Source organism: Pagrus major, chromosome 17 (genome assembly GCF_040436345.1).
Source record: "Pagrus major chromosome 17, Pma_NU_1.0".
Taxonomy (NCBI): Eukaryota; Metazoa; Chordata; class Actinopteri; order Spariformes; family Sparidae; genus Pagrus; species Pagrus major.
The window spans coordinates 10,836,122-10,853,621 of record NC_133231.1 but is presented as its reverse complement, the minus strand read 5'-3'; the positions used below and the strand labels follow the sequence as shown (position 1 = coordinate 10,853,621).

The 17,500-nt window shown below is 42.4% G+C and overlaps 1 protein-coding gene across 1 annotated transcript in view; it reads right to left on the bottom strand.

Annotated features, from left to right (window-relative positions):
• Nucleotides 1–17,500, bottom strand: part of LOC141012603 (RNA-binding motif, single-stranded-interacting protein 3-like) — a 134,012-nt gene that overhangs the window by 95,708 nt on the left and 20,804 nt on the right. Inside the window, exon 2 of the mRNA XM_073486120.1 lies at nucleotides 603–793. Coding sequence (XP_073342221.1) covers nucleotides 603–793 — 191 coding nt within the window. The remainder of the gene's footprint in view (nucleotides 1–602; nucleotides 794–17,500) is intronic.

The window sequence follows — 17,500 nt, the reverse complement described above, 5'->3', positions numbered from 1 at the left end:
CATGCTAATAAGCCCACTCTTGAGTTACGTCTGCTGCTAAGCACAAAAAATAGTCTTATTACATTTAGAAGTTTTTACCCAGGCTGTTTAAGCACAGAGAATTTGTGAGTATCAACGTGACAACCTAGTTCAAAGAAAGTCTTTTCCTGTGTTAAATAAAAAAGTGGAGTTTTTAAGTGAAAATTACATTTCTATTCAGACAGATTTTATTATTTTTATTGTCATGACTCAAACGGTTGGCAGATCTGGAAAAGATTGAGGGTCAATGTCCTAAGCTGAGGGATAAAAGGATGTAGTGTATGTGTTACTGTCCTTGTGCAGCATGTGTGTGTCGATGACCCAAGTGCTGAAGGGAGCGGATGGGTTAGGCCCAGCTGGGTTGTGTTTTTTCCTCTGAGGAAGCACAGGGGAGGGCCAGGGAGGTCAAGAGCAAACTGTTGATACTCATTATAAGCTGCTGTTGGACTCACGCAAAACTAATTACCACAAGCTGAACTGAACAGAGCAGGAGTGAATGGAGCTCAGCAGCACTGACAGATGCATCTGCAGAGCGAGCGCAGGGTCAGATAAAGTTGAGCAGAATGGAGTAGAATAGAACTCACGGCTGGCAGAGTTTGATGAGGTCCTGGTCGGTGGTGGCCGGCGGCAGGCCTCTGATGTACAGGTTGGTCTTACTAAGCTGCTCCACTAGCCCTCCTCCATGACCACCTCCTCCTCCACCTCCACCGCCTCCTCCTCCTGTGGTACCGGGGCTGGGCGGAGCCATGGGCGGAGGGGGAGGAGCATAGGACTGCTGTAGAGACAGAGAGAGAAAAGGAAAAGGTTACTAAAGGTCAAAACACAATGAAAACAAATCTTTCTGTCTTTTTCTGTGCCATAATAATCACAATGTCACAAAGAGTTCTGCCAGTCAGTCCTAACCATCACACAAAACATCATCTTCTGAACTCACACCCTATTGCATAATCTCTTCCTTCACCAATATCTTGATTCAACAGGAAGCAAATCAAATTAAGGAAGCAGGAAGTGTGTAATTAGTACTGTGCATTAGGATACCAAGTTTTTCCACGGGAACATGTATCAGAGATGTTATGAGAGAGGATATAAACAACTGAGGAGCATTTTCGAATAGAGAAGTCAGTGATGCAGGAGATGGCGTTTTTTTTACACACAACCCACCCAATCGTCTGTTTGTATCAGCCGAAACAGGAAACGTATCTAGCCGATCGTGTTGTCGCACTGACAGAGGCACACGGTTGAGGTTCACGACAGTTTCAACTGATTTGGTGCAGCTGCAGACAGACTTCTGATAAGCACGGAGGGGAAGGATATCACACTAATGCCCATCAAAAGAAATTAAAAATCGATGTTAAACTCTCGCATTTCAAATGTGAAAGAAGTTAGTGTCTTGAAACCTTCGGCATGGGTAGAAGAAGTATAGCCTGCAGGAAAAAGCATTTTAAACCCTATGTTCTTAAGCTTTTTAAGCGTTTTTTTGTCTGATTTGTGATGTCTTGGCTCCCTCCACAATAATTTGGATATGGGCCTGGTCTTTGTAGCCTGAAATAAATGCACAGGGGTGTTGCCAAGATTGCTGCTGAGTGGCGAGAATTGCCTATAGGGATTTTGCTTGTAGCAGCAGCTATGAAATGCACCAATTTTAAGTTAGCGTTATCGACAATTTAGCCAGTTTCATTGTATGACCTGCTGTAACGCTTTGGCCACATTGAATATGTGACGTATGTGCAAATGTGCAGTGGAATGTATCTTTAAACTGGCTAAACCTGCAGCGCAAGTACGACGTAGGGCTGTTTGATTCGCAGGTCAAAACAAGACGGTGAGCTTTCGTTTCAGGGATTGTGTCTACAGTTTTTGGAGCCGGCAGCACTGTGAAATTTCAACTTCTCATGGAGTTTGTGTAATATGGGTTAATTAACATCTACAGACTACAGTAAGCCAGATAAAGTTACTACGCAACAACCAGCTGTTGGTTAAATGCCAGCAGAGTGATAAAGACCCCAAAGTGGGAGCCAGTTAGAGTCAAGCGTTGATGGGCAGAAGCTGCTGAGTGTGTGGTTTGTCACTGGTGTGTGTATTTTGCGAATCACATACAGTAAAATCTGCATCAGCCATCTTGACAGGTCATTTAATCTAAAAGTGAATCCTAAACTGTCATTTAACTTGTTTTCTTATGCAAGAGGACTTGGATCAAAAAGATAAAATGAAATCATCTTGAATCAAACAACATTCAGTCTTGATACCAGTGATCTTCCTACTTCAAGGGACTGTCAGCTATTTCTGAAACAACACAAGACCACATTGGGCACATTTACTGTGCTTTAAGAGGTTTATGTCAAGTATCACTTTATGGGTGCACAAACCAGGCCAACAATCAAGTGTTTAATCCATGCCTGCACCCTTTATCACCCTTAACTTACTCAAACGTTTCCTATCAGCCTGCGCTGTCCAATTACACAGCTCAATGCTGACTAAATGACTTAATAAGATGACCACTTCTGGCAGGGAGGAAGGGCAGAGCAAAGATTAATGATCATTTGGAACCGATGGTTTCAGAGTACACGCCCACCCCTCACTACCCCGGGTCTTAGGCAAATTATTAGGTTAAATTTGGAGTAAGTAAACAAGCCAGATGGCTCATATGACAACAGTGTTCCAAAAACTCTGTCTGCTTCCTTGATGTTTGGAGCAAAACAACCACACTGGCTCGACAAAGAAATCTGGTCTCAGCACTGGTCCGACTGTGGGGAAGTGGTTCAACACCAGTTCTAGTGTGTGTCACAATCACAAGTGAGAGAGACATGGTGAGAAAGTGGAGGGAGGGAGGGAGGGAGAGAGACAGGTGAGAGGAGAAGCATGTGTGCTCGGATGTATACTGTATTCGGGGGATGTATGTGCACTGTACAGAAATGCTAACAAGCGCGTGTGAGCTTGTGCGTGTGAGTCTGTGTTTGCGATAATGACAGGTTGTCACCACACAGCGATGTGGAGCCGGAGCCAGCTCTGATATTAATCCATTACCTGTACTTCCCTCAACTGGCAGACTGCGCTAACAGGATTCAACACACGCACAGCAGACATGCAGCAGTAAAATGGGGATGGTGCCTGTGGAGCAGTGTCATTTACAGGCCAGCGCCTTACACTAACAGCCCAGAATGAGCCTATATACTGCAACAATAACATGACAAAGTACAGGGATGAAAAAAGCCTACACTGGGCAACACTTCATTTTAATGGCTGTGACAAATCCTACTCTCTATTGCGAGTGTCTCGTAAAAACCCTTACATTTGCAGTTTGGTATTTTTTACAAAAATATCTGCCAATACTCTGCTGCCTGTGAAAACATTGTCTCTGGATCTGAAGGCTACTGACAATACAAATGTAAAAATGCATAAATGTCACTAGTTAGAAGTGTTGTAATAAATAAATAATTAATTAGTCAATCAAAAGGTAGGAAACCAACAATTTTGAGAATCAAGTTATGCTTTTAGACCATTAATCAAGCCAAAACATTTTGTTAGTTTCAGTTTCTCAAGTGTGTGTATGTAAGAATTTGCTGCTTTTCTTTGAAATATATCATTGCAACCTGAATATCTTTGGATTTTGAACAGCTGGTGTGATAAAACAAAACATTAAAAAAAGAAATAATCTTGCGCTGTGTGATTTTGTGATGGGCATCTTTCACTGTTTGCTAACATTTTATAGACCAAACTATGTGTCACAATAAATATTTACTGATTAACAGTACATATTAGGAAGAATCATCATTTATTAATCTGTTGCAGCCCTAACTGTCACTAGCATACACAACAACAGGGTTTTCTCTGTCATCTGTGTACATTCATTATTACATTACAGTACATTATTCATTTGAACGGAGGCAGTCGATCAACGATGTGGGGGTACCAATGCACGGGGGTCCAGCAAAACAACGCTGGGCTGTAAGCTGAGCCTGGCTCAACTTTTGCAGCAACACAACCTGACTTCATCCAGCAAATTAATCAAATACATGCAAACGCACACAGGCTAGGGTCAGGCTATACTTAAGTCATGGAAACCAGAAGTAGAGGTGCTGGCAGCACGCCCTAATACAAGGCATTATGAAAACTGTCAATTGATTGTCTTCATGATATCAAACTTTCTTTGATAATGAAGCCTAATGTTACTTGACAATTCTCTGTTTTATCAGCCTATTGTATGAACTATACTGCAGACTGCAGTCTTTGTTGAAAGTGACATTCAGGCAATTTGTCATAGACAGCATTTCATAAAGTTTCAGTTTACTCCTAACTCAACAACTCACAAAACTGAGAGATTTTATAAGGAATTCTGGGGAATTTCTCTCGCTCTTCATCTCCTCACTGTTGTCGACTGCAGTTGCTGTAGTTGCTTTGACCTTTAGTATGTTGGTGTTCATGTTTCCTGTCAGCTGTAATGCCAAATGTTTTCAAATTGTTGTACATTTTTGTGAGCAACCATTATAAGTTGTCCCAGCAATTCAAAATTTTTCAAAAAGCATGAAAGTCGCTCACTGTTTACTCCAACGTCATTCTATAGACTGACCTCTCAGCACCCCCAACTGTGACTTACTTAAGCGCATCGATTGGTTACAATTGCAATGTGTCCATATAATTAGTGTAAGTAATGGCAAGAAGAGGTTATCGCTCCTATTCTGCAGCTGAATTCTTATTAAAAACAGATTTTCATTTGTTAGAAAACAGACACGCTGAGCAAAGGCTCAAACTCCAAACTCCTCCAGAGAAGCTGCTCAGTGCCCAGCGGTGTGCGACATGTACGGAGAAGCGTGTGTGTTTTCATGTGGCGTCTGTGATCATGATAATGAAAACCTCACGGCTTCAAAGCCTGAACTGCGCTGAGGGCTGATTCGATACAAGCCTTTTAACAATGGGTTTGTTTACCGACCACCTCTGAAAAATAACATGGCGACATGTTTGAAGGGAAGTGTCAGATACAAATAAGATACCCAGGGCTTCATCTCAAAGAGAAGTATCACCTGAATGAAAGCCATAACATGCTTCAGATAAGACACATTTCACACATAGCATGCTTTACAAACACAATGCCGGTCATGCAATATATACACACACAAAAGCATACCCCGACTGTCAGCGTTTACCCACACACACGCTGTCAGTCTTATCTGTGTGCATTCATCTCATTCCAACATGATTTGAAGCACAAAGGAGGCTTTTTCACCCGCACATACACACACTCAGATGTCCAGGTATGCACAAATGTACATCTCTCTCTTTCCTCTCGCTCGCTGACACAGCACACACACACAGACACACACACACACACACACACACACACCTGATCAAAGGCCTTGCCCAGGAAACCTCTTTCAGCCAATTTGTGCAGCTGTCAGGGTCGGGCCGATAGTGAGCTGTGTATGTAATGTGTCAGAGACTGTGATAGGGAAATCCTTTGAAACATTGAATTCTCTCTCTCTCTTTGGCAACCACGCTTTCTCCTCTCTTCTCGCTCTCTCGCTCACTGTCAAATTCGACTCAACCATCGCTCAATCTCTTGCTCTTTTCACCTCTATCCTTCCTCTTCCCGCACGCTCGCTCTATATTTCTCCCTGCCTCCTCTCCTCCACCCGGTTTCTCTCTTTTAAGGATTACTCTGCTCTCGGAGTGTGTGGACTGAAGGCTGCCTCTCAGCTGGTATTGTTGACACACTTAGTACAGTGGAGCAGCTCTCGCAGTGGGAAAAAGGCTCAGAGGCAGCGACACAAACTGTCACACAAAGCAAACACAGTCACTGGGTTTTTGTAGATTTCACGCATGGCTGAGCCTGTGAACGGCGACACACCGCAAAACATTGCTGCACGGTGTCATATATGTGCATGCCGCTGACTACCTGACGAGCACATATTTGACTAAATAGTGATTTGCAAAGAAGGCTGAGAACAGAGAAACAAACTTATATAAAATATATACATATATAAACTAATGTGCTAATACATTTTGAAGCAGTTCTTGTGGGTTGTGGTGGCCCAACACCTTAGTCAGACACTTTTGTCAGATGGATAATATTATTGAATCCAACAAATAATCTCTCAACCTTGAACATGCTAGCTCTCTGAGCTGCTTCCTGTTTTCTCTGTACTGGGCTGTTTACTCACTTGGCTTCCTTTTGTTCAATAAAAAAATAAATGAGAAGGTTAAAAAAAGAAGAAAAAAACCCTCCAGGCTTCAAGTCAAGAATCTTATTAGCTGGGTCACTAATACCCCTTTTCGACCAAGGTGGTTCTGGCGCTCAGCTAAGGACTCACTAAAACTGCTCACAGAACTAGCATGTTCTGACTTGTCCATGGGAGAATAAACAAAACATTCTCACTTTGGATGCTGAATTGAAGCAGCAGTGGTCCAAGGACCAGTCATGTTTGGATGCCAATGTAGGCATGCAAAGCCAAGATCAACAGGTGTAAAGAGTCGATGTGTACCGCCACAGTTGTTCCTAGCAATGCTGGGACATATACAGTGACTGGATGATGTGACGCTCATGCCTGTGAAAAGGCCAACCGGTTCTTAAAAGGTCCAAACCAGCACTAGCACCGGCCCAGAACCAGGACTTGGTTGGCTTTGGTCAAAAAGGGCTATAACAGGACAAGTTCATGCAGTGTATAACAAAAATGCATTTACCATCAACTCTTATCTAATAACTGTCTGCAAACCATTCCTCTTTTGTGATGCAGTTTATATCCAGACAGAGGGGGTTGATTATAATTGTCAAAGTGGCTTGCTATTGGCCAAAGACAATAACTCACGTGTTCACCACAGTTGAACCTGACGGAAACAATTTGGGCAGTTTTACTTTGCCCCTCATTGCCAGTCGTTTTTTTTTTCTTTTTCAGAAATGTTTCCATTCTAGACTCTGATGCACCTTCTCTACCATCTACGATCCGTCCATCATGCAGCCCGATCTGTTTACCTTCTTCCTACCCATCTACTACTTTCTTCGGGGCAAAGATAGGACACAAAACACACACTAAACACTCAGACGACTGCAACTGAGCTCACATGCATGCAGACACACTTGCAAGTACAGCCTATATATAGCCCTCGTGTCCCTAAAGACTTCTCTTCTTTCCAAACAATGAGTAGCTCCTGGAAAGCACTGCAAATGGGTTTCAACTAACCCCCCGCACACACTCATACACACAACCACAGCTCAGTTCTTTCCAGTGTTCCGGTAAAAAGTACAGCGACCTTGCTAAGGTCAGGTTTCCTCTGCTATTTTCAGCTAAAGCGATTTTCATTATTGCATACTGAGGCTCTGTGTGTGTGTCAGTGTGGTGCCATTGTTTCTACGCACAGTGATATTTGTTTCAGCAACAAATACAAGACAGACAGAGAGACTCAAACCAAGTGTGAGACAGAAACATGGCTTGTGAGATTATAGTTACAGCCAACAATTACTCCATTCATTTGCTGCTATAAGTATCTTACACATTCAACAGGGCTCATCCCTGGCAATGTGCATTTAACATGATGCAAACACTTGTGTAAGCGTGTATGTAAAGATATTAATGAGCTGTATTCAGTCCAAGTCCATTACAGAAGGAGGGCTGGAAAGTGATGGTAGAAAGGATGGAGAGTAGAGGAGGTACCCAGTCCTAGTGGGGGGTGAATTTTCGGTGAAAGGTAGGAAGGAATGGATAAAGAGACAGGAGAGAGGCGGAAGACAGTATAGAGATGGCGACAGAGGGAAAGCTGATGAGGAGAACTGAGTGGGAAAGGATAAGGGGAAAAAGGATGGGACATGGGAGAGCGGGTTGTTCCGGCCTCTTCTGATGCTTCCTGAAACACAGAGGAAAGAATGCGGGCTATTTTTGGGTCCAGTGCTGAGATTCTCTCTTACTCTCCGTGCCTCTAAACACAGCAGCGGAAGGGTTTAAGGAAGAGCTTATGAATACATTGGAATGGAAACATGGCTCCCAATATAACATCCCCGTTAAGAGATTACACAAGCAGCTGCTAAATTAAGCCCTGGCCACTGCTTCTGTCGGAAACCCTAACAAGACAACAAATCATTTTTGGGAGGAATTTACAAAAATAGCTTGATTGCCAAATGTCCACTCCTTGTTTGATTGGAAGATGCAACCTCAGCGTTTCACAATCACCACGCAGACAATAAATGTTTTAAATAATGGAGATAAAGGAAGGAAACATGGCATATTTATGTTTGGGGAAGCAGAGGAGCCTGTTCCAAGTTCAGTTAATGTTGTCTACAGGTATAAATAGCCTTCTGGGAGACAAGCCTAATGATGTCCAATACAGGATACTAATAGGTTTCCAAGTATCAAGTTAAGGTATGTGTAAGCTAGAGATATAGTCTCTGGAGGGGAAATGATATGTCTGGGGAAATCACACCTGAGGTCTGTCATAAAATCTTTTCAAAGTCCAGTTTGTTCCACGAGCAGCTTGGAATTTGAGAAAATGGTTAGGTTTAAGTGTAGTGATAATTGAGGGTGCTAAGACTTAGGGCAATTATACAGAGTGTCTGCATGTTTTATTAAGTTAAATTAAAGACATTTAAAGACCTCTTTTTGCGCCAGTTACAAAAACGACCTGTACAAATCTCCAGATAAAATACATGTCAAACACCAGTCTTTATGATCAGGGTTATTTATCGCTGGACAAACACATACCACACCGGCCAGTATATTTTACAAGTGTAACACTAGATTTAACTATACCCTTGAGCTAATACGGCTGTAATTATTGTAATTTAAGGCTGTTAAATGAGTTTGTCAGGACGTGCAGGCGTTCAGTTTTTTAAGACAGAAATAACTGCATATCATGTTTTACCAGGGTGTCTGCAACTTTCATCAGCTTAGACTTAAGATCATTGTAAGGTCAATCAGAATGGAAAAAAGATCACTTTAATTAGTTATGCAGGGAGTTGACCTTTCAGAGTAAAGTCTGCATGACCTATTTAATTTCTCATCAGAAGAATATCGCTACAGGAGAGCACAACATTAGTATGGCTTTAAAGGGACAGTTTATTCCCTTTAAACACAATCAAAAAACACAAATGGAATTCTGGAATGAGACATTTTCTCGAGTTTTTCAAATGTAAATTTTTGGCGCACTTAGAACCAGAACACCAGAAGCTGTGAGTGCCATCTCGTTCCATTATATTCAACAGGAGGCAGACATTTATACGCTAAGAGGAACAATATAACTTAATGTAAAGCACTATATTTAACTGTATTCAAACATACATTTTTGTAACACGTGCATAAAATATACTGCTGGTAAAATTACTTATCTTTTTCTTCAAAATGTTTCCCTGGACTCACATAATAAAAAGCCATTCTGCCAGTTCTTCCTGAAATAAAGTCTTTGTTCCTGCATTTTAACACTAGCGGTGCATTAAAGCCACTTACAGTAAAGCTGATCTCTTATTTTGCAGTCGCACGCTGCCTCTTCATCCATCCGGCATTACATTTCATGCACTTCCACTTTCATTCTCCCTAGACCTCTTGTTTATCTCTCACCTCTCCCCTCATTTCCTCTCATCTCTCATCACTCTCCCGGCCGCCTTCCCAAACCACTCCTTCCCACCTCTCCTCGGAAGATCAGGTCGTCTAGGTTGCTTCCCAGCGGAACACCGTGTTCCAGCCGTCTACCTCTCTATCTCTCTTGTTAACATCAGCAACAACAGCATCAACAACACTTGGGCTGTCATAAACAAGTTGCACAAACATCCCAGGAGGACATCCAGTTTGGGTTTGGTGCTGAATGACCTGGTGGGAGATAAGGAGATGATGGAGAGACTGTGGTGAGTTGCTGAACTCTCAGCAAATTCTTGTGGCTTTTTTTTTCAAAAGGTCAGAGAGAGGGGAGGTTCGGACTGTGTGCGACTTTACAGACAAACTGTTTAGCTTGAGACTGATTTGAATCTGCATTAGGCTGCAAGGCTATTGTTCTTGGGGTCAAGGCTGTGCGTGTGTGTTTGTGTGCAGGGTTGCGGGAAGAAGACAATACCCACCAACATGTACTTGTGCAACAACTGTGTCTATATTTGCCTAAATTCTGTATGTGTGTGTTTATTTGTTCTCATTATAGAGCTTGACTTGCAAAAAATTGTTGGTACAGTTCATCGTCATGTATTTGTATCAAAGTCAGTCAACTGTAAAACCAGAGAGAGCCTGATTGTTGACTGTTGACTGTTACAATTGCTGAGAATGTAAATGGTTAAAAAATGCACTTCAATTTAGTGACCGGCAGAAGTTGAGCAGAAACTATTGGAAATCAAGCTGCAACAACTCACTTCAATTTAGTGTGCTGCTGAGGGGAAGTTAGCAAGAAACTCGTTGGAAATTAAAATGACATGATCAGCAGAAGTTAAGCAGAAACCAGTTGGGAGTTTCTGGGAAAGCAGAATATTACTGTTAAATAATACTGGTGTCATTTCTAAGATAATTCTTGTGGTAATTTGGGTGTAATTTCAAAGAAAGTTCAAAAAGTTGCTGGGTAATTACCACCTACAAACCATGACATTTTCCAGACCCGTAAAATGAAGTGTTACCAAAGTCTCATTTGTACAGGAGGGGATACACGCACCAGTAACACCATTAACCCAACACAATTGGGGCGAGCACGAGTGGCAATAGCTACCATGGTGAAGGAGACAAGGCCACACCGGCCAACAGAAAAACAAAAACATTTTTATAACTGGAAATGAGTGGAAAAGGACCTCATTGCTGTCTATGTTCTGGACTGGTAACACTGCTTAGCACCAAATATGTCGGCAAAATCAAACATCTTCTTTAACTGCTGCGGCTCAACAGCGTTGCTTCTGTGGCACTAGTGCGGTGCAGCCCTAGAGGTTAAAAAGATTCATGTCTATGACAAATTCTACAGATAAGAGCATTCAAACTGTAGTGAAACATGTAATATTGCTGGTATGATGTCAATATCATTACCAACATATCCATTTCACTATCATTTTTTGCTGAGAACCGTGCATGTCATATAAAAAATAAGCAACACGCAGAATCTCTAGATGGCACAAGGCTGCAGCTGCTTGTTTGTGTGAGGTGAGGGTTCACGTGCGTGTTTGTGTGTGAGGTGAATCAATAGCACATTGCTACTCTGCTTGGTAGTTGAAGGCTGTCGTGCAATGTGAGACGGCGGCATATATGTTTATATGCGTGGCATGTTCGACTTTCATGCAGGGGAGTTGATTTTGATGAAGTCAAGTGATTCTATTAGCAGTAACCTTGATCTTTCTCGAAGCTTGTGTAAAAGTGTTTTATTTGCTAACTACACCATAGCCATATTTCAACTGCCATCACCAAGACCATTTCCTGATATAATCCATATTGCCATGCACAAATATTGCAGGAAGCAAGAAAAAGTTGGCATTGGACAATCTTCCAATATTGACATATCTGGACACGCAAGTGCCAAAAAATAGGCGCCCACTGCTGCTACTAACTTAGAAGGAATAAATGCTGTGGATGAATTCCGGGTATGTGCAAAGTATACCTGGCCAAGAACAATGCTTCCAAAAAAGTCTGAGCGTAGCAGCACACGCCTCCCAATAATAAAACCAGTTCCAGTTTTTGCAGTTTAAATGTCCTATCAGGCATTATGCCCAAGTGAGGGTTTTACTTACATTTCGTAACAATAAGTCTGCCAATGCTCATATCTCATGTTGAATATATGTACTACACACATATTGGCTCAAGTCCTTGTCAAAGTTATGCTCTTGCGTAAGTGCTGCCTTCCCTGTCTGCGACAATCACAGCAACTAACAAATCTAACTACAGCAAAACGGCTGACCTTGTACTCTCTCTCTCTTAAAGAAAAAACCCTTCCTGAGTGACGTCCAAGAAAATCATTCCACTGCATTATACTTCAAAAACCCACCCTGCAGATTTTCCCTTGTCCTCTCTGAGTATACACCAAAAAAAAAAATCATATGCTACGTTCTCTCTTCTTAATTGCATGACCTCTAGCATGCAAGTTACAAAAAGGGAAAAAAACATGCATATTGAAGAGGAGCTTTGCACAAAGCTCTTTTATTATGTATATTTATGCTAATGACGCGTTAGTTTATTCAAGAAAGTCTCTCTCGCTCCTCCTCTCATTGCCCTTTGGTCAGTGTTTCCAGCCTGCAGTATGCATGATGAGCAACGGCAGACGGGGCTTGTGATTGGTTTTACACAGACCTATATAAGAGAAAGTAGGGAGGTCTCGTTGCTCTTTAGTGACTCCCCATCAAAGTTTAAAATGAAGCAATGTTGAGTATTGCAGGGTTTTTACAGCAGTAGCTCCAGTTCTTTGTCACTGCTAACTACTCTGGATGTCTCCTCATAAGGTGAACTGTATATTCCTACCTGCCGCTTATCATCCAGCAATGCTTCTATCCCTCTTCATCTTATTGTCTCCACCTTGCATATTAATAATATCATCCTGCCCTCTCTTATCCCTTCATCTCCTCACTGTTCCAGTCAAACATCTTGCTTTTCTCCTCCCCCTACATAACTTCCTCTGCTTGTCTTTCTCCTCCTCTCCGTTCCTCAACTGTCCACAGCCTCTGCCCTCTCTTCTTTCCCGGTCCATCATCGCTTTCCCTCTCGTCTCATCTCTTCCTCGTACTCACACTCCTCCTATCTGCTGCCCACCCCCCTCTCCTCCAACACCGTGCAGGAGATTAAAATATGAGGAAACAATCAAGCTCTGGCTCATTAGCATATGAACGGCAGGCCGACGGGCAACTGCGGAGACGACAACAGAGCCCTGGAAATCCACCGCGGAGCTTTTTTTAATCCCAGGAATGACTTTTTACCGTATTTTGTTGAATGAGACAGAACAATCCTCTGCCAGTCCTTTCAGGCAGTCAAATTACCATCAGAATAAGAGGGCATAAGAATAAGACAGAATGCTTATATAGCGTCAGGTCAAAGAATGGAGACTATAGAATAAGTGTGCAGACAGAATAATGTTTCACCACGGCAACAATGAGAAACTGAAAAGATAGGAACTGGCGTCTGTGTGTGAGGCTGTGTGTATGTGGGTGCGTGCACTTGTGTGTTGGGTTCGTCTTCTCACAGCAACAATGAGAAACTGAAAAGATAGCAATTGGCAGGTCTGTGTGTGTGTGTGTGTGTGTGTGTGCTTGTATGTTGAGGGGGTCTGCTCTTAAAATGTCTCTATTCTAAGCGTAGCAACATCACAGGTCGTGACATACAGTAAATTATGTGGGCATATGAGGCAACAGAACAGAAATGGTAACTGGAATAGGCTGCTGAGCATTAATATCAGGTGTTGGTGAATAGATTCTGTGTTGTGAAAGTCTGTTGCAGAGGTGGAAGTTTTGAAAAAGCACAGCAGGGTCACTGCTAGTTTATATTACCTCACATTGGTTAATGTTGCTGTTCCAATATATCGTGTACCAGAATACAGCCCTTGAAATAAAGCAGCACATTTTCAAGACAGCACCATAACACGCACACATGAGTGCAAGAAAACTAAGAGAAAAAATGCCCTTCAGCCTCACGAAGCAGACCACTCACATCAAAACATAATGGAGACTTTAGATTAACCTGTCAGTTATAACGAGACTCAGAGTCCGCAGTCATGCTAGCAGCTCTGTGAGTCTGTACTGTAAACACAACACTAACGTCAGCATTACGTCACATATTTTTTTGGATGATCAAAGCCTTCACAAATTTGTGGTCCTGGTACTCCATGCTAAATACATCCAACACGTTTTTCAACAGAATTAGGTGAACAAAGCGGTGGCATTCAACTGGGACTCATGCCCACAGCAGAGTACCTGTTCTAGGCTATCTCCATGTCCACGCATCCCTGGGTGCCATGGTAGTCCACTGGACAACCAGAGAGAGGGAGGAAGGTCAGTGGGCCTCAATGGATTTACTGTTTAATCAGTGTCACTTTCTTAACTGTATGTTTGGTGGTTGTCTGGCGTTAATGGGTTGTATCTGTGTTTTCAATCCGTGTATCATTCGTTCATTCGTTTTTCAAAATAAAACCAAAAATAAGAAAACGAAAAAACAATTCCTTTTCTCAGTATTCGTTTCCTAAACTAAAATGAAAAAACGGATAACGACTCGTTTTTTTCAGTTTTCGATTTTATGCTCAAATGAATAATGGAAAAAACGGATAACGAGCGTTTCCCGTTTCATGTTGCAAGCATTTGGTACCTACACCGGAAATTACCGTCACCCGGAAGTGGCCTGGAGCAAAGCTAACGTTAGCAGAGCCAGTCAATTCTCTGACGTTACCAGAGCGTGGTAGAAATCTCGGCATGCGTTTTACCATCCTCAAAAAGCTGTCCAATTATATCTGCATGATCCTCAAGTCCTGCCATTATTTTTGTTTTGCGCGCCCTCGCAGTACAGAGACAGAGACGGTCACTTCCGCTTCCGGCTCATTGAACTTTTTTCAGATCAAAATGGGATAAAACATGAAACGGGAAACGCTCGTTATCCGTTTTTTCCATTATTCATTTGAGCATAAAATCGAAAACTGAAAAAAACGAGTCGTTATCCGTTTTTTCATTTTAGTTTAGGAAACGAATACTGAGAAAAGGAATTGTTTTTTCGTTTTCTTATTTTTGGTTTTATTTTGAAAAACGAATGAACGAATGATACACGGATTCTTTTCCTTGCAGTTGATTTGTAAAACTAACAGCCAGCAGCAGAGCTCATACAGCAGATTGTGAGCTGTTGGTTCCCCAGTAAACCCACCAACCTATTTGGCTGCCGCAGCTGCAGTGTCTCTCAGCAAGTTAGCTGACCAGAGGCAGGGGAAGCAGGGCGGGTCCATTAGAAGAAACCAGTGGGACTCATTGTAACACTTCACACTGTGCTGCCCAGCTCAATATTCTGTTTACACATATTAACCCTCCTATTGTGTTTCGGCTCGAAACCCTGACCCAGGGTAGACCCTTCAGAACATAGGAACGTTAGAACACAAGACGCTGGGAGACGTTGTTGGCAGATGTGCAGCATGCATGGAAATCAAATACAATATATTTGAATATACTTCTTGGTAAATAGGTCACTAAATTTGTCACTAGTCCAATAAAGTGGCAAAGCTGGCCACACTGCTGGGGGAGCACATATGTAGAACTGGGAAACATAGGACACTGGGTACATTGACCCCAATATACAACCATAAACTATGATCCTTTATCCATCTGAAATCTTGGGAATCATTCAGTTCTGTTTGTGGAGTACACATCCCTCTCCTGAGTGTAGGATGGGTGTTGGCACTCAACAACAGGACACAGCTGAGCTGTCCTGTAAAACAAATCCAAGGCTGATTTATTCTTTCGAAGATAATCTATGTTAATGCAAGTCATATGAAAACACTGTAAAGATGAACTGTTTAAGGACATCTCACTGGGCTGTGGTAGCAGACAGAATGAGAAATTATAAGACATGTGATGGTGCACTGGGCATCCGTACATAGATTATTCAACTCATGTGATCCTGCCGGGTGCTTCAGGGTTTACCGGTAATTTCACTTGTACTGTAAGTGGAACAATGCTGCAGCGTCAATGCACCACTACGTCTATATACAGTCTCACCTGATGTAGTAACAAGGTTCAATATGTCTCTCTCCTTTCGATCGACCAGGTCTGATTTAAACACACTTATCTTTTTCTTGTCTGCTCAGGGTCACTGACCATTCATTATTACTCTGCTTCCCTCCTTCACTGTGTCTCTCGTTCCTTCTTGTTTCTCTCTCTGCTCTAATTAAATTCCTTCATCAAATCTGAGAGGAGCAAATATTCGAGGAAAGAGGGAAGACGAGGGAGGGGTAGAAGGAAAGAAGGATGGAGGGAGGGAGGAAGAGATCAGAGTGTAAGAACATATTGAGTGGAATCCAAGCCCGCTGACTGAGATCAGATGATGACCTGAGGATATCTGGAGGGAAAATCCATAATAGGGCACGGTAACAAAGGTAGAGCTCAGTCAAATCATTACGGTTTTTTATTTCTCAGGTGGAAGGTTAGAGGGAAACATGTCAGAAAAATGTGGCAGAGAGAACAACATAACGCAGCCAGCCAGACTAGATGGGGTAAGTAAAGAATCAGACACCCATGATACGAGTTAGGCTATATAATTTTACACTTTCATTCAGAAATGCACCTCCACTGCTGAAATGAAGCTCGTAATTTATATTCTATGCACCGTGTTCCAACAGTATGTTAATAGAGTCAACTGCCAAAACAAATTGCATCTGGATTATGACGAGCCACTGGACCAATATAATATAGTGAGGGGATGCCGTACCATTTTCCACAGGAAATTCCATTTGCTAGAATACTGAATGGCGGCATGAAGCAAGCCGGATGTTAAATACATTTAGGTCTCTAAACCATTTCAACTCTCGCTCCTCTTTTTATCCCTGTGAGAGATGATACACAGCGACTCGCATTTATAATTCAGAATCCAGTATTGAACCATTCATCAAATCAGAAAAGAGACATGGTTCGGCCATTTAAAAAAAACAATGGCTGAGCAGAGGGAGCAGCACTCGATGTATTCACCGATCAGACAGTGTGTGCGTGCATGGATTGATTTAAAGGCCTGATCAAATTACCTGGAAAAGGTTAAAAGTATCCATTACCGGCTAACATGCTTTTGCTATTGAGCACAGGGAGAAAAAAGGGGGAATGCAGCTGCGTAGAGCAACAATCAAGCCCAACTGTATCCTCGAGGCATAAATATACAAAAGTATTCAGTGAGGGGGAAACACATCTTGAAACAGAAATATCACAGTGAACAGACTCAGGTTTGGGAGAGGCAATGGGGTAAATCAATACAATCCTTCTCAAATATGCCTCGCTAATAGAACATATCACTATATCTTTGTGAGGAAGCAGGTGTAGGTTTCAGACATGCAAGTTTAGTAACTCCGAACAAAGAACCAGACTTGTTTTTCCATTTGAATTCTCAACAAGAAGAGTGGAGTATTAATACATTTCAAAAGATCCATCCATAATGATTTAGAGGTGGTACCGGGGACACCAAGACCGAAAGGGACAGAGTGAAACGAAAGGGATTGCAGAGACTAAAATCAGAAACAAGGAAAGGCAGTGAGGGAAAACTAGAGGAAGGTTGGAGAGGAGAGCAGAAGAGAAGAGAATAGCAGAGGAGGGAGAAAAAGGCCACCAGAGAGGTCACTTCTGCTGTTAATAATTTATCCTTTAAAAACCAGTCTGAGGCTTTAATTGGTGCTGTGGCTTAATCCTGGAGCACACATACACACACACCTCGGGGAGCCTCTTAGCAGCTGTGCTCCAGCTAAATTGGCTACAGTGTAGCGGCGGCAGCACCGAGTTCCCTCCAGGTATAACACAGTCAGCCAAAACAGCAGTAGCAGGCTCTGCCAACCCCCCGTCTCATGAATCTGGGCGTGACACTTCTATCTGTCTCACACTCGCTGTCACGCTCTCAAA